We start from the raw sequence: 22,264 nt of genomic DNA on the forward strand, positions 1-22,264 counted from the left end.
CGCCATGCTGAAATCTCGCTGAGATTGAGATCAAGAAAGAGCACCAAGTGTTGATGGTCAACAAGACCACCGAGTTTCAAGAAACAAGGCAAGTCTAAGGGAAAATTCAAGAAGGGTGGCAAGAAAGCTGCCACGCCTCCTATGAAACCTAAGACCGGCCCTAAGCCCGATCGCTGAGTGCTATTACCGCAAGGAGAAGGGACACTCTGGAAGCATAATTGCTCCAAGTATTTGGCGGATCCGAAGAGCGGCCTTGTCAAGAAGAAGAAAGAAGGTATATCCGATATATGTTATAGATGTTTATCTTACTTGGTTCTCGTACTAGTACTCGGGTATTTGATACTGGTTCGGTTGCTCATATTTGTAACTCGAAACGAGGAACTAAAGAATAAACGAAGACTACTAAAGGATGAAGTGACGATGCGTGTTGGAAATGGATCCAAAGTCGATGTGATCGCTGTCGGCACACTTCCTCTACATCTACCTTCGGGATTAGTTTTAAGCCTCAATAATTGTTATTTTGTACCCGCGTTGAGCATGAACATTATATCCGGATCTTGTTTAATGCAAGACGGTTATTCATTCAAGTCTCGAGAATAATGGTTGTTCTATTTTTATGAATAATATCTTTTATGGTCGAGCACCTGAAAAGAATGGCTTATTTTTGTTAGATCTCGATAGTAGTGATACGCATATACATAACATTGATGCTAAGCGAATTAAATTGAATGATAATTCTACTTATATGTGGCACTGTCGTCTTGGTCATATTGGAGTGAAACGCATGAAGAAACTCCATACCGATGGATTACTTGAATCACTTGACTTTGAGTCACTTGATAGATGCGAAGCATGTCTAATGGGAAAAATGACTAAGACTCCATTTTACTGGTATGATGGAGCGAGCTACCGACTTATTAGAAATCATACATACCGATGTGTGCGGACCAATGAGTGTAGCATCGCGCGGTGGTTATCGTTATGTTCTAACCTTCACGGATGATCCGAGTAGATATGGGTATATCTATTTCATGAAACATAAGTCCGAAACTTTCGAGAAGTTTAAGGAATTCCAAAGTGAAGTAGAAAATCAACGTAACAAGAAGATTAAATTTCTACGATCCGATCGTGGAGGTGAATATCCGAGTTATGAGTTTGGCATGCATTTAAAGAAATGCGGAATACTTTCACAATTGACACCGCTGGGAACACCACAACGAAACGGTGTGTCCGAACGTCGTAATCGAACTCTCTTAGATATGGTTCGTTCTATGATGTCTCTTACCGATTTACCTTTATCATTTTGGAGTTATGCATTAGAGACAGCCGCATTCACTTTAAATAGAGCACCATCAAAATCCGTTGAAACGACATCGTATGAATTATGGTTTAATAAGAAACCTAAGTTGTCGTTCCTTAAAGTTTGGGGTTGCGAAGCCTATGTAAAGAAGTTACAACCGGACAAGCTAGAACCCAAAGCGGAGAAATGCGTCTTCATAGGATACCCTAAGGAAACTATAGGGTATACTTTCTATCACAGATCCGAAGGCAAAATCTTTGTTGCTAAGAACGGAACCTTTCTTGAGAAAGAATTTCTCACTAAAGAAGTGATCGGAAGAAAAGTAGAACTCGATGAGATTGATGAATCTATACTCGTTGATCGAGTAGCGCAGCATGCGGAACTTGTACCTGTACCGCCTACACCGGCAACGAGAGGAAGCTAATGATAATGATCATGAAACTTCGAACGAGGAAACTACTGAACCTCGCGGATCGACAAGGGAACGTTCCACTCCCGATTGGTATGATCCTTGTCTAAATGTCATGATTGTGGACAACAATGATGAGGACCCCGCGACGTATGAAGAAGCGATGATGAGCCCAGATTCCAACAAATGGCAAGAAGCCATGAAATCCGAAATGGGATCCATGTATGATAACAAAGTATGGACTTTGGTAGACTTACTCGATAGCCGCAAGGTCTGTCGAAAATAAATGGATCTTCAAGAGAAAAACAGATGCTGATGGTAATATTACTGTCTATAAAGCTCGACTTGTCGCAAAGGGTTTCCGACAAATTCAAGGTGTTGACTACGATGAGAATTTCTCACCTGTAGTGAAGCTAAAATCTGTGAGGATTTTGTTAGCAATAGCTGCATTTTTCGATTATGAGATTTGGCAGATGGATGTCAAAACGGCGTTCCTTAATGGAGACATTGAGGAAGAGTTGTATATGGTACAACCCAAAGGTTTTGTCGATCCTAAAAATGCTGACAAAGTATGCAAACTTCAACGTTCAATTTATGGACTGAAGCAAGCATCGAGAAGTTGGAACCGACGCTTTGATAAGGTGATCAAAGACTTCGGGTTTATACAGTGCCATGGAGAGGCCTGTATTTACAAGAAAGTGAGTGGGAGCTCTGTAGCATTCCCGATATTATATGTAGATGACATATTATCGATTGGGAATGATATAGAACTATTAAGCGAGTGTAAAAGGTTATTTGAATAATAGTTTTTCAATGAAAGACCTTGGTGAAGCATCGTATATATTAGGCATCAAGATTTATAGAGATAGATCAAGACGCCTAATAGGGCTATCACAAAGTACATACCTGGACAAGATTCTAAAGAAGTTTAGAATGGACGAAAGTAAGAAAGGATTCTTACCTATGTTACCAGGCAAGGTCTTGAGTAAGACTCAAGGACCGGCTACGGCAGAAGAAAGAGAAAGGATGAGTTAGATCCCCTATGCTTCGGCAGTAGGCTCTATCATGTATGCCATGCTATGTACTAGACCGGATATAGCACATGCTGTTAGTTTAACCAGCAGATATCAAAGTGATCCAGGAATGGAACTATGGACAGCGGTCAAGAATATCCTGAAGTACTTAAAAAGAACTAAGGATATGTTTCTTTGTTATGGAGGTGACCAAGAGCTCGTTGTAACAAGTTACACCGATGCAAGTTGGAACACTGATCCTGATGACTCTAAGTCACAATCCGGGTACGTGTTTATATTGAATGGTGCTGCAGTAAGCTGGGCAAGCTCGAAGCAGTGCACGGTGGCGAAGTCTTCAATAGAATCGGAGTACATAGCGGCTTCAGAGGCTTCATCAGAAGCGGTATGGATGAAGAGGTTCATTGTAGAGCTCGGTGTGGTTCCTAGTGCATTGGACCCACTAGTCATCTACTGTGACAACATGGGTGCCATCGCCAATGCACAAGAACCAAGGTCACACAAGAGGTTGAAGCATATCAAGCTGCGTTATCATTCGATTCGCGAGTACATCGAAGATGGAGAAGTAAAGATTTGCAAAGTACACATTGATCCGAATGTAGCAGATCCGTTGACTAAAGCTCTCCCTAGGGCAAAGCATGACCAACACCAGTAATGCCATGGGTGTTAGGTACCTTACAATGTAATCTAGATTATTGACTCTAGTGCAAGTGGGAGACTCGTTGGAGATATGCCCAAGAGGCAATAATAAAAGTGGTTATTATATATCTTTATGTTTATGATAAATGTTTATATACCATGCTATAATTGTATTAATCGAAACATTGATACATGTGTGATATGTAAACAACAAAGAGTCCCTAGTATGCCTCTTAACTAGCTTGTTGATTAATAGATGATTAGTTTCATAATCATGAACATTGGATGTTATTAATAACAAGGTTATATCATTATATGAATGATGTAATGGACACACCCAATTAAGCGTAGCATAAGATCACGTCATTAAGTTATTTGCTATAAGCTTTCGATGCATAGTTACCTAGTCCTTATGACCATGAGATCATGTAAATCACTTATACCGGAAAGGTACTTTGATTACATCAAACGCCATCTGCGTAAATGGGTAGTTATAAAGGTGGGATTAAGTATCCGGAAAGTATGAGTTGAGGCATATGGATCAACGATGGGATTTGTCCATCCCGATGACGGATAGATATACTCTGGGCCCTCTCGGTGGAATGTCGTCTAATGTCTTGCAAGCATATGAATAAGTTCATAAGAAACCACATACCACGGTACGAGTAAAGAGTACTTGTCAGGAGACGAGGTTGAACAAGGTATAGAGTGATACCGATGATCAAACCTCGGACAAGTAAAATATCGCGTGACAAAGGGAATTGGTATCGTATGTGAATGGTTCATTCGATCACTAAAGTCATCGTTGAATATGTGGGAGCCATTATGGATCTCCAGATCCCGCTATTGGTTATTGGTCGGAGTGAGTACTCAACCATGTCCACATAGTTCGCGAACCGTAGGGTGACACACTTAAAGTTGGATGTTGAAATGGTAGAACTTGAATATGGAATGGAGTTCGAATATTTGTTCGGAGTCCCGGATGAGATCCCGGACATCACGAGGAGTTCGGAATGGTCCGGAGAATAAGATTCATATATAGGAAGTCATTTTATAAGATTTAAAATGATCCGGAAGGTTCTATGGAAGGTTCTAGAAGGTTCTAGAAAAGTCCGGAAGAAACCACTAAGGAAGGCGGAGTCCCGGAGGGACTCCACCTCCCATGGCCGGCCAACCCTAAGGGGAGGAGTCCCAAGTGGACTCCCCTAAGGGGGCCGGCCACCCCTCACATGGAAGGGGAATCCCACCCCAAGTGGGATTCCCACCTTGGGTAGGTTTCCCTATCACATGGAAGGTTTTGGGTTCGGGTCTTATTCGGAGACTTGTAGTCCAACACTTGGGGCTTCCACCTATATAATGAGGGGCCAAGGGGAGGGGGCCGGCCACCCTAAGACCACAAGGTGGCCGCACCCCCTAGTGGCCGGCGCCCCCCTCTATCAAACCCTAGCGGCCCTCTCTCCTCCACCACATCCCGCATGCTTAGCGAAGCTCCGCCGGGTTTCTCCACCACCACCGACACCACGCCGTCGTGCTGTCGGATTCAAGAGGAGCTACTACTTTCGCTGCCCGCTGGAACGGGGAGGTGGACGTCATCTTCATCAACAACCGAACATGTGACCGAGTACGGAGGTGCTGCCCGTTCGTGGCGCCGTGATCAAGATCTTCTACGCGCTTTTGCAAGCGGCAAGTGAACGTCTACCACAGCAACAAGAGTCTCATCTTGTAGGCTTTGGAATCTCTTCAAGGGTGAGACTCGATAATCCCCTCGTTGCTACCGTCTTCTAGATTGCATCTTGGCTTGGATTGTGTGTTCGCGGTAGGAAATTTTTTGTTTTCTATGCAACGAATCCCTACATTGACTACACTCCGCTTTTGATTGATGCAAGGATTCAGGCACATGTAGGTAATAAGGCGCGCTTCTCGTTTGAGTTGGCTTGGCTAGAACACGAGGGGTTTTATGAGCTAATTGCAACTGAATGGGCGGCCGGCCCTGTTGGAAAATCTCCGATTCAAAGTTGGCAAAATAAGATTAGGCATTTGCATCGTTTCTTACGTGGTTGGGAAAAAAAATTTAAATGGGAAATACAAGAGGGAGAAGGAAAGACTACTGAACATCATTGATTCGTTGGATATTAAGACTGAAACCATTTCGTTATCTGTTGTACAGCGTTATGAATTAAAATTAGCCAATGAGAAATTAAACAAGCTTCGAAGAGAGGAAGAGATTAAGTGGGTGCAAAGAGCCAAAGTAAAGTATATTTAGGAAGGGGTGATAATACCAAATATTTCCACCTCATAGCCAATGGTAAATATAGAAAAAATAAAATTTATCAACTTGAACAAGATGAGGGTACCATTGTCGGCGATGATAATCTAAGGGTATATATTTAGGAGTATTATAAAAAACTATTTGGTAATCCAGAGCCTAGTTCTGTCTCGTTGGATGAGGATAGAACTGAAGACATTCCGCAATTGTATGCGGATGAGAATAGAGTGTTAATAGCGAACTTCTCAATGGAGGAAGTGCATGATGCTATTTTTCAGATGGAACATAATAAATCCCTGGAGCCAGATGGCTTTCCTGCGGAGTTTTATCAACATTTTTTGGGGGGTCGTTAAAAATGATTTGATGGCTTTATTTGAGTGCTTTCAGAGAGGTGACTTGCCTTTGTATAAACTGAATTTTGCGGTGATTACTTTACTGCCTAAAAAGGAAAATGCAACTCAAATTCAATAATATAGGTCAATATGTTTGCTCAATGTGAGTTTTAAAATATTTACTAAAGTCGCGATAAACCGTATTTCTGAGGTAGCTCATAAAGTGATTAGACCTACACAGACGGCTTTTATCCCTAGAAGACATATTTTAGAAGGAGTGGTAGTTCTTCATGAGACAACACATGAAATGCATAGGAAAAAACTTGATGGGGTGATTTTTAAAATAGACTCTAAAAAGGCATATGATAAGGTCAAATGGCCCTTTCTGCAACAAGTTCTACGTATGAAGAGATTTGATCCTATTTGGTGCGATAGAATAAAACAATTTCTGCAGGGTGGGAGTGTGGGTATAAGGGTTAATGATGTTATTGGGCATAATTTTCAAATTAGGGAAGGACTACGCCAGGGGGATCCCTTATCTCCAATTCTCTTTAACATTGTCGCTGATATGTTAGCGATTCTTATTGTCCGGGCTAAGGATGACGGTATAGTGGGGAGTTTTTTTACCACATTTGATTAACGGGGAATCTCCATATTACAATATGCAGACGATGCAATATTATTTTTGGAACATGATATTGCTAAGGTACGTTAATATGAAACTAATCCTATGCATTTTTGAATAATTATCGGGTTTAAAAATTAACTTTCACAAGAGTGAAATTTTTAGCTTTGATAGGGCAAATGAAATGGAGGACCAATATAGACACATTTTTGGGTGCGAATCTGGAACCTTACCTTTAAAGAACTTGGGTATTCCTGTACATTATAGGACACTTCGGAATGCAGAGTGGAACCCTATTGAAAATCGCTTTGCATCCAAATTGGGTGCTGGCAGAGTAAAATGTTGTCTTATGGAGATAGGCAGGTTCTGATTAACTTGGTTCTTACAAGCCTTCCTATGTTTATGCTCTCCTTCTTGGAAATCCCAATTAAGGTGAGGAAGAGGTTAGACTACTATAGATCCAATTTTTTCTGGCAATTAGATGAGCACAAGAAGAAATATAGACTATCTAAGTGGAATATTTTGTGTAGACCGAAGGATCAAGGTGGGTTGGGAATTGAGGTGTTGGAACTAAAGAATAAATGCTTGCTTAACAAATGACTGTTTAAAATCCTTTTGGAGGAGGGTATGTGGCAGCAACTTTTATGTAACAAATACCTCAAAAATAAAACGCTAGCACAAGTAGAAGTTAAACTGACCGATTCACCTTTCTGGAAAGGTCTTATGCATGTTAAAGAAGACTTCTTCAAGAGAGGCTATTTCAGAGTTGGGGATGGAACAACTGTTAGGTTCTGGGAGGATGTGTGGATGGAAGATATGCCTTTATCTCATCAATATCCGACACTTTATAATATTGTTTAACATAAGAATGTGTTAATATCGAAAGTGCTTGCTACTGAACCTATCAATATTTCCTTTAGAAGAGGTTTGAATGACAATAAATGGGTACAATGGTTACATCTATGGCAACACTTAATTACAATTAACTTAAAGTCTGAACCAGATAAGTTTGTTTGGAAGCTTACTGATTCGGGTATTTTTTCAGTCAAGTCTATGTACCTTGATTGGATGAATGGGCATACTATTTACCTTCGTAGGTATCTATGGAAGTTAAAGATTCCCTTAAAAATTAAAAATTTTATGTGGTTCCTTAGCAATAAGGTGCTTCTAACTAAGGATAATTTAGCTAAACGGAAGTGGAAGGGATGTCAAAAGTGTTGTTTTTGTGATTCCACGGAAACCGTTAATCATTTGTTTATTGGTTGCCCTTTTGCGAAGATAATATGGCGTATGATGTAACTTACTTATAATATTTCTCCAGTAGCTAATATTACTAATATGTTTGGTAGATGGTTGAAAGGTGTGAGGAAAGATGATAAACAGAAAATTCGGATTGGAGTTTCTGCTATTTGTTGGGATATTTGGAGGAGTAGAAATGATATTATCTTTAACAAACAAAGTGGAACTAATTGTTTGCAGGTTATTCGACGAGCTGCTCATTCAATTCAGCAATGGGTTTTCCTTCTCCCGTTGGAGCAGCTGGAGGATATGGTTATTGGATGCAATCAGATGCTAGTGGTTGCTCAGGACTTGCAACATCTTAATAGAATAGCAAATGCATAGCTTTTCTGTTTGCAGTATTTTCATTTGGTTGATTCATATATCAATCTTAGATTTTTTCGTGATTGTAATAAGTGATGATGGATTCTTCTTGAATTGATACTTTGATATTAATAAAGCAAGCCGTGTACATCTATTGATGCAGAGGCTAGAGCTATGCTCCTTTATCGAAAAAAATGAGACGTCCTTATAAGGATTCCCAACTTACTTCGTATAATATTCATTATAGGACATAATAAAACAAATGTAAATATGTTTAGCCTAATAATTCCAAAGATTCAGATGTAATCCATCGGTTTCATATTAGTCCGTGTATAAGGTTGATCAAAGTCAAACTTTGCTAAGTTTAACTAATTTTATGTAATTATTTAGAAAAATTATCATTAGTACTGTAATGCAATGTACTATCATACTCCCACCCCCTTTCTAGATATTTGGCGTATAATTTTTCGAGGAAAATTTTAAAATATATGGTATATTACGTTGCACAACTTGTCCGAATAAATTTTCCTTTTATGATTTGATTATGTTTTTTTATCTTGCGTAAGCTCCTCTATTTTCTCATGTGAATTATCCAAAGGCAATCTCGTCTGAACCTGCTGTGCCCTCTTTAATTTCTAGGCTAAAATGTGTACACCTTATACCCGAGCAAGCATCATTGATATTTTATTATGAGTATATACATGTTTTATCTGACATAGTTAGTTTTTTGTTTGCCGATAAACGGAATAAATTAATATCAGAAGATACCAATTACACCCAGCCTCTGTAACAAAGCAATGTCCTAATAACATTACGGATGCACATAGCTAAAAAAGAGAAAAAAGAAAACTAAGAAATAAAAGTCTCGCTACAGTATCTCAGCCCTAGCAATAGTAATACATCAACCACCAAGACAACACCTGAGACTCTTCAAAAACAACGCCTCCAAGAAAGGAACAGTGCACCAGCGCTGTCGTCGCCCGATCAAAGATCTTAGGTTTCACCCTGAAGATGGTCTCCGCTCTCAAAACAATACCTTCAACAAGAATATTGCCAGACACAATCAGTTAAAGCTAGACCTTGGTTTTTCAACCGATTTCAAACTTCACAAGTCTTTGTCGTCCCCACTTTTATACTAGTGTCGTTAGTTAAAGATTAGAAAGTTTGACTTTCATCAAACGGAGTAATTTGGAACAGGAAATACCCGTGATAAGAAACTTCTCTACGCAGGTGACAGTGCGCGTGGGACAGGTCTATTGCCGACCTGCTGTCCTTTTGCCATCGTCGCGTCTCCAAACGTCGTTGAACGTGATGCTCCTCCCGGAGTCTTTGAACGATCGACGCGTGCCGTGCGTGCATTCGCCCAATCCGGCCCCACACACGACGCTCCGTGATTCTCCGTCGGACCCCAAACCAAACCAAACCAAAATTCCCCCATCTTCTTCCGGCCACCTTCCTAGAATTTGTACTCTTCCTCCCGAATTCGAAGTCCAAACCGTAGAAATTTTCACGTCGTTCTCCCCGCCGGCGATTCCCGCAGCCCGAGGGAAACCCACCGGAATCGACCGATCGAGCGCGCGCGCGGGCGGCAGGACAGCCAATCCAGCCAGATCGGCCGTCCGAGCTGCTCCTCCGTCCCCGCGAAGCCTCCATGAACGTGGAGCGCCTGCCGGCGGAGCGCCACGGCCACCGGTACGCGCGGATGCAGCCGGACCACGACCCCGACCCCGAGGCGGACGCCGCGTCGTCCTCGTCGGCGGCGGCGGCGCGGCGGCCCGAGGTCCTGGCGGCCTCCGCGTCCTTCCGCCTCTCCGAGGCCACGCGGGTCTTCGAGGAGCTCCCGCGCGCCACCATCTTCTCCGTCTCACGCCCCGACGCCGGCGACATCACCCCCATGCTCCTCTCCTACACCATCGAGATCAACTACAAGCAGGTCCGCCCCAGCCTCCTGCCCCCTTCCTCGGTTCACCGGTTCCGAACATTTCGTACTTGTCATGGGTGGTGTCAGAATTCAGCTCGGATGAAAGTCGTGCGAATTCGGTTGCCATGCGGTCCTGATTATCCCGAAATTTTTGCCTGCTTTTGGTGGGGAAAAAAATCTACCCATGGTCAAGTTAGACGTTCCGCTCTAATTGGACGGCACTTATTGTTAAATTTCACGTGCTCACTTGGTTTTAGTGGCCAACAATCCAAGCATACCAAGTGGGTGGGACACACGAATTTTAATCGAGTCTTGACTTTCTCTTATTGGAGATTGGAGATAGAACTAGTGCGGGGTTGGGTGCTCAACCTTCACTGTGTGGTGTCGGAAGATGATGCCTCCAAAGTGTGAAATTCCGTCAGCTGTTTTCTTCGCTCAAATGCGGTGCCGGCAAGCATAGTTTCAGTTCTGCTTTTGAGCGGTGCAAGCAAATTAGCAATGATGGGTTTGAGTTTAGCGTGTTCAGCGAGCAGGGTGTTTGGCGCCTCATAACTGGACTTGTGTATGAAATTTGGATAGTCAAGAGCTGCCCTTGCAGGTGCAACTGCAACGGTGTTCCACACCTTAGCATGCCCATTTGAGAACTATGTGGAGTACAAGTTGGTAATCAGTTCAAAGTTAGTACAACACATGAGACACTGTACGTATAACTGCATATGTTCATCCACACACAGACAAACACTAAACTACCAAAAGAGATAGAACTCATGGAACATGTGTCCTAAAATCTCTTGCTACTTCACATGTATAGTGTCACACCTGTTAATAGATACTTTCCTGTGATACATATTTCCTCCCAATACATTTTTTTAATGTTATTATTCCATTAATTACATGTCTGTCACATGTCCACTGAATAATGTTCACTACTTCTATCAGTTTAGGTGGCGGCTTTTTAAGAAAGCTTCACAGGTTCTCTATCTACACTTTGCATTGAAGCGACGTGAATTTCTTGAAGAATTCCATGAGAAGCAGGAACAGGTTGGTCACACCATCATGATTAATGTCAATCTTTTACAACTAGAGTGTAATATATACTGGATAGAGCATGAGTTTTGTAGGATCACAATAGAGCTTGGGCAATAGACACTTGTAAGTGTACACGTGAAACTCATGAAAAAAAGTAACAAACTGTATTAGTATTGCGTTATCATGTCCTAAGCTGGTAATATTGTTTCACAATTGAACTAGACCCATTCTTCTAACATGCAAAAATATGTTGCAATCTATTCACTAAGAGGACAAACAACATAGACACAATCATACAAGAGTTTAGAGCTAAATATTCCACTGTCATTGCAACCTCACAAACACCTGCGAGAGAACCAACCTTCAAAAAGGCACTAGGTGTTAGACATGTGTTTTGCCACCGCCTAGCATCCAGCCCGCTTAAAGCGGCGCTTAAGCGCGCCTAAGTGGCTGCCTTGGAATGCAGCAATAAGAGGTATTTGGTTGATCAAGACGTGAAAATTGGAAAAATAGGAAGGGAAAAGGAAGCATAGGCTGGTATGGGCTGACCTGTCCATTAAAACACCAGGAAAGACCCATGTATGCCTCCTATTAATCTAGGAATCTAAGGGGACACTGGTAGGGTTCCCCCTCCAGCCATCTTTTTCCCTCTGCTTCTCTCCTTCAGTGATGGCCATGGGCTGGCAGAGCTCGTTTCTCGCCAGAGAACCTCAATTCCTCGCTGGAGAAAACCACGCTGCCTCTCCACCTCCGCCTCTTCCTCCTTCAGTGACGGCTACGGATTGGCAAGGCGTTCCTTGCTGTAGAAAATTGCTGGCCAGCTTCACCTCTGCTTCGGCGCCTAGACCTCCACTCATTCAAGCCGTTTGGGTATTTAATTTGAACAGGTTGCGATAGCATCCATATGAAATTAGCAACATCAAGTGAAAGTTATTATTATGTGCTTGAAAATAGGAGTGGGGATAGGACATCCATTATCTGTCAAGAGTAATGGATTAGTTTGTTCAGGTTATTGCACGTTTCCCACATCAGGAGAATTGAGGGTTGACAGTGTTTGTAAACTATGGAAGAGAGGAACAATTTGAAACTGGTTGTTTTGCATGCTTAGTGGATCTAGATACACAATTTTATCAGGTTTTTTGTAGCTAAATTTTATCAGTTAATCAGGTTTTGTTTCTCGAGTTCTATAATATGATTTTTTATTCTCTAGCATCATACTCCAGACAAAGAAAGTTGTGGTTACTTGCTCGCAATAACTTATTTGTGACTAACCCCTTGTTTCTTTCCTTAATTGAACTGTGTCATTTTGAATTGATTAACACTTGGATAAGTGTCAGTATGATTGAAAATAGGCTACTTCGGTTCTGGAGTACTGAGTTGATTTTTGTATACTATGATTCAAGGTCAAAGAATGGCTCCAAAATTTGGGGATTGGGGATAATATGCCGGTAGTACATGATGACGATGAAGCGGACGATGTAAATGTTCCCTCACAATCTGATGAAAACTCGATCAGAAATAGGTAAACATCTCTATATATTGATGATGCACGAGTGACTGACGTATAGATGCTTTGTCAAAACCTCAAATGTTGATTTAGAGCAGTTGAGTCTCCATATGTTATCCCATGCATGCAGTAAGCAAGACATTGAACCTGTTGTGGCAGAAATGTTCCTTCAATTGCTGTTCTGCCCGTCATTCGACCAGCTCTTGGACGCCAGCACTCTATTTCGGATCGAGCAAAAGTTGCCATGCAAGAATATCTTAACCATTTTTTTGGAAACTTGGATATTGTCAACTCACGGGAGGTACAAATACTTTCTACGTTCAGTTCCAGCAAATTATAGAACATTAAGAAACCTGTCAGAACAACCAATCCCACGTTGTATCTTCTTAGTTTATGTCTGAGTCTAAAAATCGTTCAAAAAAAATACAGGTTTGCAAATTTTTGGAGGTATCATGTTTGTCATTTTTGCCTGAATATGGGCCTAAGCTAAAAGAAGACTATGTTTCAGTTGGCCACTTGCCAAAAGTCCAAAAGGGCCGTAAGGAGAAATGTTGTTCTTGTGGATTATTTAACTGTTGCAAGAGCAGCTGGCAAAAGGTATTGAGTAGATATTTTGCTGTTGAGGTTTGCTATTTTGTCATCATTATATCCGATCTGTTAATTTGAACATTTTTTTCAATAGGTCTGGGTTGTCCTGAAGCCAGGATTCTTGGCTTTACTCAAAGATCCTTTTGATCCAAAGCTTTTGGATGTCATTATCTTTGATGCATTGCCACATATGGATATAAATGGAGAAGGTCAAATCTCGCTAGCAAAGGAAATCAAAGAACGCAACCCATTGCATTTTGGATTCCAGGTACTGTTTCCATTTTATAGTCTGCTTTCACTTGGCAAGTTAGCATATTTGTTTGACACGTGCGCCTGCTACCGCTATAGAGTTTATAGAAATTTTGAATCAATACATTTGATATTTGAGCAGAAGCAACTTTACTAGGTACAAATATCAGTACATGGTGTATCAGTATCTCAGACCTACCAAATTTGTTGTTCTGTTGTCTCAAGTATGTCTAGGCAAGTTGCTCCAAAAAAAATTAAAAGCGGTTGCAGAAGTTAAAATATGGGAATGGCCAGTTGTGGCCAGTTTGTGGCTCTTGTGTTGTGTGGTCCTGCCTTGTGAAATCCAAAAATATTTACTAAAATATACTTATAATTTGCTGTTATGGGACGAGTTGATAAGCTTGGTGAAGGCATGCGATTATGCCATTGTCGCATAAAGACTCTGCAGAAACTTGTTGGTCTTTTACGGAGTACTTCCAGAATTAAATTGCATTAGATATTAGCTCCTAAAAAGTACCACAATCAACTTGATTGTGCACGGTTGATTCAGCATTAGCTTTTCTCCTTTTATATTCTGTCAAGTCTGAATCTGTTAGTGCTATTCACTGGAGAAAGGTGTCATCTGGTGGCCGGACAATTAAATTACGAACACGAAGCTCTTCTAAGGTTAAGGATTGGGTTACCGCAATCAATGCTGCTAGACAACCTCCGGAAGGCTGGTGTTACCCTCACCGTTTTGGTTCATTTGCACCACCAAGGGGGCTGTTGGAAGATGGGAGTATGGCACAGTGGTTTATAGATGGGCAAGCTGGATTTGAAGCAATTGCCTCCTCGATTGAGCATGCTAAATCTGAGGTTTGCTTTTCAGTATTTCTACTGTTATTTGCACGAAAGTATCTGTCATTTTATGTAAGTCTTAAAATGTTCAAAATTTTCTTTCAGATATTTATTACTGGCTGGTGGCTATGCCCAGAATTGTATCTCCGACGCCCCTTCGAACATCATGGGTCATCTAGGCTTGATGCTCTACTGGAAGCCAGAGCTAAGCAGGGTGTGCAGGTATTCATTTTCCAGCCAGCAAATGCCAAGAACCTGTTAGATGAACTTGTGAAGTGTGTGATATTTGTACTATCGTCCTCGCCACTTGTAGATGTCTATCATGCACTTCTGGCAAATATGCTGCTTCACAAGTTATCATAAGCATCTGAAGATGCCTCACTTTTCTTGTTCTTAAAAGTTTATTCTAACCTTATTAAAAGGTCAAACAAGAACACTAAAAACAGTATAGAGGAAAGGCTCCTGCATTACATTCTATCTTGTTCAGTTTTGTTCATTCTCATTCTCACTTTGCACATGCTGTGTAATTGATGAGCTACCGATAACTTTGATGTTGAGACCACAGAAGAGGTGTTGCAATACATAGGGCAAAAGGATTTTGTGAGGCATGTTTAGATAGTTCTAAACTTTATTTGACATTAATACCATTCATGTGCATGCCCTGTATGTCAGTCAACAGTGTTTTTTTCTTCTTAATGCGTACCTGTTAATTGAACATGAAACTAAAGCCAGGGTGCTTTTAAGTCATAATATGCTTTTAAGACTTTCTTTGGAGATTGAGATTTTAATAATACATGTATATTTAGAGGAGTCTGGGGCGAGTATATCCTTTTACAAGAGGGTTACTTTTAAATAAAAAGAGGGATTACTTTTTAAGAAGTCAACTACGCTCTTTTTTAGCACGAAGTAATAATCTGATTCTTGATATAAATCGATAACTAGTAATTGTTAATTTGGATTGTGTATTTTTTGCAGATTTACATTCTAATGTACAAGGAAGTTGCTCTTGCCTTGAAAATTAACAGCTTGTACAGTAAAAATAGGCTACTTAACATTCATGAGAATGTCAAAGTTCTGCGCTACCCTGATCATTTCTCAAGTGGTGTATACTTGTGGTACGTCCCATTTTTTTATTTAAAAAATGCTAGTATGTTTATCTGAACTTTATATAATTTTGACCATTATCTGTTTTATTGACTTTAAGGTCACATCATGAGAAAATTGTGATTGTCGATAATCAAGTATGCTATATTGGAGGTCTTGATCTTTGCTTTGGTCGCTACGATAGTCCTGACCACAAAGTTAACGATGCACCCCCTGTGATATGGCCAGGGAAGGACTACTACAACCCTCGGTAACTACAATTCAATCATTTGTGTTTATCATAGATTTAGATGTTCCCAACTTCCCCATGCTTTGTTCGTAAATAAATTTACCTAAATTCATCTCCTTTTACAAGGGAATCTGAGCCAAATTCTTGGGAGGACACAACGAAAGATGAACTAGACCGTACTAAATATCCCCGTATGCCTTGGCATGACGTCCATTGTGCTCTTTATGGACCACCTTGTCGGGATGTAGCAAGGCATTTTGTTCAGCGCTGGAATTATGCAAAGGTTAGTTTGCTCTATTGATCTGCTCAAGAGAAAGAGATTGGCTGCTTCATCATTGTGAATTTACTGTTACTTTTTCAGAGGAATAAAGCTCCAAATGAGCAAGCAATTCCTTTGCTGATGCCTCATCACCACATGGTAATTCCACATTACAAGGGAAGAAGTAAAGAAACAAATGGTGAGGCTGAGGGTAAACAGAATGATGATGGTAATGTTGAGGTTAAAAAGAAAGCCTCCCTGGCATCCTGTGCATCGTATCAGGACGTGCCATTACTTTTACCTCAAGAGCTTGAACCTCAGGCATTGCCTAATGGAGATTTAGCGGTAACTGGCTTTGACATTGACCAGGCAGATAACGTAAACAAAACAGGCTTCAAGCAGCCTTTACTCAACCGGAAGGCAAAAGTCGATGCTTCCCGTCAGGATTTACCTATGAGAGGTTTTGTAGACAATCTCAGTTCTGTTGAGTCTGCATCTATTAGGCGTTTTGATTCAGTGAAAGAAGATAGGCATCACATGGATAAGAAATGGTGGGAGAGGCAGGAGCGAGGAGATCAAGTTGCTTCAGTACTTGACATTGGACAAGTTGGTCCGAGGGCAACTTGTCGTTGTCAGGTCAGTATTTTGGTACTATGCAGTAAATATCCAATTATTTCATTGACGCTGAGGAATAAGGACCTATGTGTCTCAATTGTGTATCAATTGCATTACATTTCTCTGTGACACTAATTAACCTACGTTTTAGCTCAGGTTATTAGAAGTGTTGGTCAGTGGTCAGCTGGAACCACTCAGATTGAAGGAAGTATCCACAATGCCTACTTTTCTCTGATTGAAAAGGCAGAACACTTTGTATACATTGAGGTCTGTAATTTTTGTCTTTACTTTCAACATCTAAAGCAACTCTAACTGCTAGTAGGTTTAACTAGATAATATTGCAGCATATACATGTGTTTTTGTTACTTTCTTATTTCACTGCATTTATGGTCTTTAGTGTGATTTTAGTGATTCAATTTCTTTCGCTAAACAAACATGCCACCTTTTTTTTACATATTTTAAGCTGAATATTAATTACCCCCTTCGATCCATAATAATTGTCGATAGTTTAATACTCCCTTTTTGAAGGTTTGTTAAAATTTGGATGTATCTAGACACTAAATAGTAGCAAGATACATCTAAATTTTGACAAATCTTAGACATGTTTCATGGGACGGAGGGAGTCCAACTTTGTACTAATTATACTAAATCACTGACACTTTATGTGGATTGGAGAGAGTAGTTTTTTTTAGAAAGAAGCTTGTAGTTACTTACCATGGGACTTGCAAGAAAATTAACGTTATACTAAATCACTGACACTTTATGTGGATTGGAGAGAGTAGTTTTTTTTAGAAAGAAGCTTGTAGTTACTTACCATGCGACTTGCAAGAAAATTATTTAAATATCCTGGTTGCGTTTTGCAGAATCAGTTTTTCATATCAGGCCTCTCAGGAGATGACACAATTAAAAATCGTGTGTTGGAAGCATTGTACAGGCGTATAATTCGAGCAGAGAGAGAGAAAAAGCGCTTTAAGGCCATCATCGTCATACCCCTTTTACCGGGTTTTCAGGTATTTGTTTGCTACAGTATTGAGGATTGCTTTGTTATTGTTTTACTAAAATAATCTCATGGTAGGGAGGCATTGATGATGGTGGAGCTGCATCAGTACGGGCAATTATGCATTGGCAGTACCGGACTATCTGTAGGGGCCCTAACTCGATACTTCAAAATCTCTATGATGTGATTGGTCTCAAGGCGCATGATTATATCTCCTTTCATGGTCTTAGAGCACATGGTAGGCTATCTGATGGAGGTCCTTTGGTTACTAGCCAGGTAATGTGAATCTTTTGAGTTTAGGACCATGTGAATTCAGTGTACATCCCAGGTGGCTAACATCTGTAACCAACTCTTCTTTGCAATGAAATGAAACGCAATGTCATTGCGTTTTCTCGAAAAAAAAAGAGTTTAGGACCATGTTTAGTTTCCCTTCAGGGTGGTGACTTATGTCCATTTGACTTTCATAGATTTATTTATGATATCACAGACCTATGTCAATGTAGCGCTAGTTGCCATGATGCTTTATTACTGTTTGTCGCAGAAGTTTCTTTTAATAAATAATCAAGGACGCCCCTCCCATCTAATGTGGTTTGCCTTGCAGATTTATGTACACAGCAAGTTGATGATCGTTGATGACCGCATTGTAGTGATTGGCTCAGCTAACATAAATGATAGAAGCTTGCTTGGATCAAGGGATTCCGAGGTATGCGTTTCTGGGATATCTTTTCTCTACATGTAGTCTAACTTCTAGCCTGATTATTACATTTGTTTTCATGGCAAGTATTTTCTTCACTATTAACTGTAGCAAGTCAACAGCAAATAACTTATAACTAAGCAATGTATAAACTACTTACAAATAAGTATTCTGTAAATCCCTTAATTAAATAATGTTTTGGTGATAGAAGTGGACAAAATGACACTTTTTTCTCTTGCTACTTCTAGATTGCTGTGGTCATTGAAGATAAGGAAGTTGTTAATTCCAAAATGGATGGAAGACATTGGGAAGCTGGTAAATTCTCCCTTAGCCTACGTCTTTCTCTCTGGGCGGAGCACCTTGGCCTTCACCGAGGAGAGGTTTGACTATGCTCCCTTAATCAGTTACTGTTAAATAAATGCTTGGGCCATTGACATGGTCTCAAACATGCCCCTTTGAGATTTTTTTTTTCAGATATGTTGTGAGAAAATAGTAACGATTATCATAATACAGAAATACTTTTGATTAGAAATATACTTAATACAGAAGTTGTTTTGGTTGGAAATATACTTAACACAGAAGTACTTTTGATTAGAAATCTACTAATATCATTTCGGTGAGACATCTAAATGTATCACTTGAACGACACAAATCTAAATGTATATATATATTCTTTTCAATTTCTTTTTTACCATACACATTCTGCAATGACATCAATTTAGGAACATATAGACATAATATACTAATGGTAGGAAAGCTACAATTTATGTAGAAGTGATTGAGTAAGTATGTGCATTTATCATGTTGTTTGCCATCTTTGTTTCCGTGCCTCCTGGTATATCTTGTGTACTCTCATAACCTTCTAGGCTCTACCCGATAGTTTAAGTTGCGAGCTTTGTTTCTCTAACGCTTACAACTACAAGGACATACCCGTGTGATGGTGTTTGTGTACAAATGTTTTTTTTAGAAATAAGTATAGGAAGCCTATACAATACATGTATGGTGTATGCATAGAATATAAGAGCAAAACTATCCTGCGCTCGGTGTCCTTCATGTGGCCTGAAATCCACCTACCATCTTGTCAATACCTGGTCAAAGAAAATCCACTATCTCATGTTGGTAAACCACCGTTGTTGACTCCACTCCACTCCACTCCCATGTGTCTCCCCACATACTCCTGCGCTAGGACAGGCAGTAAATCTCGTGAAATGATGCAGTGAATTGACACTTTTGGTGAAATAATCCAGTGACATTGTCAGATGTATTAAACTTCGATCGTATTTGCTAAGCCAATTTTATTTTGGAGTACAATAGTTTATACGGATCATATTGTGATGTGGAGTTTGTAGGCAACACATCTGCTCGCCCCTTTATGTTCAGGCATAGCAGCAGTAAATCCCCGACAAAGAAAACAAGTGGTCTGGACGTGTCGTTTGTGGTATGCATGATTTGAACAACATGCTGTGGACATTCCAAATCGCAAATTCAAGGGCATTTGGTTTCATATCCTTGAATCTGTGCCAATATAGACTCAAACCCTATGACCCATCTAGGAGACTTGGCTTATTTGGTGCAAGCTTATCTTGCATACTCCCTCCGTCTCAATCCTTTAAGGCGTAATTTTCTGGCTCTACGATTAAGACGGGATCTGCAGCGCAAAAATCTTCCCATCTTGCCCCTGCATGCACGCTATTAACTTCCCATTAATTTCTAGTTAATTACCCGGACTCCTCGTTTCTCGCTGGCTCGTGCCATGGCCATCTCTCCCACGTCCCTGATTGTGCGCTCTCTCTCAGCCGCATGCATCAATGGAGATGCAGATCCGTTGTGATTTTTTTCAAAAAAACTAGAGGAATCAGTTAATCTTGAATTGGGGATATTTAATTGGCATCCTGATTATCCAGCACCACGAGTAGTACGACGAGGCCTCCACGCTCGCCCATCACTGGAAGGCCGGCGCCTATGCCAGACAGGCCGCCGCGCTCGTCCTGAAACACGCGAATGTCATCGAGGTCGTCCAGCAACATTGGAAGTACGCCGCGCTCGCCCATCATCACGGCAAGGCCGCCGCTCTGGCGCGGAAGTCGAAACACATCATTGCTCTACGAAATGACGAACTCTGGCGCGGAAGTCGAAACACATCGTTGCTCTAGGAAATAACTGCCTGGCCTATTTTGACGACGGGAGGAACGGAAAGGAGGGGCATATCAGGAAACTTAGCGATAAGGTGGAGGTCGCGCCTTAAGCTTTGAGGAAAAAACGAAAAAATTTATACGCCCTAAGCTAAGAGACGGAGGGAGTATTTAGCACTCTATCCTCTGGGTAATGGAACTAACTGTAAAGTTGTTTAAACCGTTTGATCTTTTCTTTGAAAGAAAGATCTAATAACCGCAAGGAAGAGTCTTGGCATGAAAACTTTCCCATGTCCTGGAGACATGAAACCTTTGCTCAGAAGTCAAGATCCATGGAGTCTTATGTCAGTGATTTTATTGAGTTTCTTTTACCCATCCGAGGCTCTTCAGAGTGGTTTACCAAAATTCATGTTTACAAGAAGAATGGGGTAATGGGAAAAATATTTGAGATTGATGCTCTCAGAATTACCCTCTCATTGACAAAGTTTTGTAAATTTAAATGTGAATTTCTGTAGGGAGATTATGGAAGCATTTTTTAAGTTTGACATCAGATACGGGATTTGGTATATCACAAGTATGCTCGATGAGGATGTCTTCTCTTTATTGTAGCAGACAAGAGAATAACATGCATTATTCAAGTTGTTCACAAAATATCTTTTTCACAAAATATCTTTTGCACTTCCAGGTTAGCCACATTATGGATCCTATGGATGACTCGACGTTCAAAAATATCTGGATGGCCACTGCTAAGGTGAGAGTAACATAAATGTTAGCCTTGACACTTTACCAGTAACACTGCTGAAATTTGTCCCAGAGAACATATAAAAATGACTAATCTGATAGCACCACATTTTATATGAAGATGTTTCCTTTTCAATCGTCAATCATTAATAAATTATATTTTCTGTATATGGTTTATACTACAATTGAATTAACTGAGCATGTCTGGCAGACAAATACCATGATTTACCAGGATGTATTCTCTTGTGTTCCGAATGATCTCATCCATTCAAGGTATTTAGTAGCTAGTATTCCATTTCAGCATTATTTCTGATGAGGTGCTACCTATTCTTGTATTTTCTGAAACACAATGACCATGCAGGACCCAGTTTCGGCAAAGCATTGCTTACTGGAAGGAGAAAATTGGCCACACGACAATTGATCTAGGTGTTGCCCAAGAGAAGCTAGAAACCTACCAGGATGGCGATCTCAAAGGTACCGACCCTATGGACAGATTGCAGTTGGTCAGGGGCCACCTTGTATCTTTCCCTTTGGATTTCATGTGCCAAGAGGACTTGAGACCATATTTCAGTGAAAGCGAGTATTACACATCTCCGCAAGTTTTCCATTAGGTTGCTTTTCACGGAAAAGTTACTCTCCCACGCCTTAGTTGTATATAATACGTGCGCCAGCTTGTAGATGCTTTACAGGAAATGAAGAAAATATATGGCCACGCCAGAAAGTTCACACAGATAACTTATTCACCGGACAGCTCTTTCTTTTTGGGCAAATACCCCTGCTCAAATTCTCTCTTCTCCAAAGCAAAGAATATAGGAATGTAGTTAGTTCATTGGACTCGCCTTTGTTTTTCTAGGTGAGAAATACCCCTGTTCAGATCATACATTTCCAATACAGAGACCAGGCTCTTTCCTCAAAACTATCTCTGTAAGTGTAAATTATAGGCTTTTTTTTTGACTGAATAAGTGCATTCAGACAGATTATCTACCATGGTAACTAGTTGGTCTTGCAATGTATTTACTGTTAGTTATTCCTTGTGTGATTTGTGAAACCTTTAATTCCTTGTGTTTGTATATCCTAATGAACATTGTGGGAACTTGAATGCGACCATGGTAACTAATTGTCCTTGCAATGTATTAACTGTTAGTCATTCCTTGTTGT

At 40.5% G+C, this 22,264-nt stretch overlaps 1 protein-coding gene across 2 annotated transcripts; it reads left to right on the forward strand.

The window, feature by feature from the left end:
* Nucleotides 1–9,840: 9,840 nt before the first annotated feature.
* On the forward strand, nucleotides 9,841–22,235 carry LOC124706738 (phospholipase D zeta 1-like). 2 transcript variants are annotated; one of them, XM_047238406.1, is made up of 20 exons: nucleotides 9,841–10,137; nucleotides 11,065–11,166; nucleotides 12,558–12,676; nucleotides 12,821–12,962; nucleotides 13,091–13,258; nucleotides 13,344–13,517; nucleotides 14,114–14,353; nucleotides 14,441–14,557; nucleotides 15,311–15,450; nucleotides 15,540–15,689; nucleotides 15,795–15,951; nucleotides 16,030–16,563; nucleotides 16,699–16,809; nucleotides 17,406–17,552; nucleotides 17,618–17,815; nucleotides 18,141–18,242; nucleotides 18,482–18,613; nucleotides 21,051–21,116; nucleotides 21,318–21,379; nucleotides 21,468–22,235. In XM_047238406.1, exons 1-20 carry the CDS (start codon nucleotides 9,856–9,858, stop codon nucleotides 21,715–21,717), a joined length of 3,393 nt encoding a protein of 1,130 aa, XP_047094362.1. In that variant the 5' UTR covers nucleotides 9,841–9,855; the 3' UTR covers nucleotides 21,718–22,235. The 2 variants fall into 2 exon arrangements, with proteins under 2 accessions (XP_047094362.1, XP_047094363.1); XM_047238407.1 differs by having other exon boundaries at nucleotides 14,441–14,552; nucleotides 15,306–15,450.
* Nucleotides 22,236–22,264: the final 29 nt, after the last annotated feature.

This window comes from Lolium rigidum, chromosome 4, assembly GCF_022539505.1.
Source record: "Lolium rigidum isolate FL_2022 chromosome 4, APGP_CSIRO_Lrig_0.1, whole genome shotgun sequence".
Lineage (NCBI taxonomy): Eukaryota > Viridiplantae > Streptophyta > Magnoliopsida > Poales > Poaceae > Lolium > Lolium rigidum.

Excerpts from the sequence above, each read along its gene's own strand:
- LOC124706738 (XM_047238406.1), top strand. The coding sequence starts at position 9,856 with ATGAACGTGGAGCGCCTGCCGGCGGAGCGCCACGGCCACCGGTACGCG. Across the intron at positions 14,558-15,310 it reads GAGCTAAGCAGGGTGTGCAG|ATTTACATTCTAATGTACAA; the intron begins GTATTCATTTTC and ends TATTTTTTGCAG. Across the intron at positions 16,564-16,698 it reads GGGCAACTTGTCGTTGTCAG|GTTATTAGAAGTGTTGGTCA; the intron begins GTCAGTATTTTG and ends GTTTTAGCTCAG.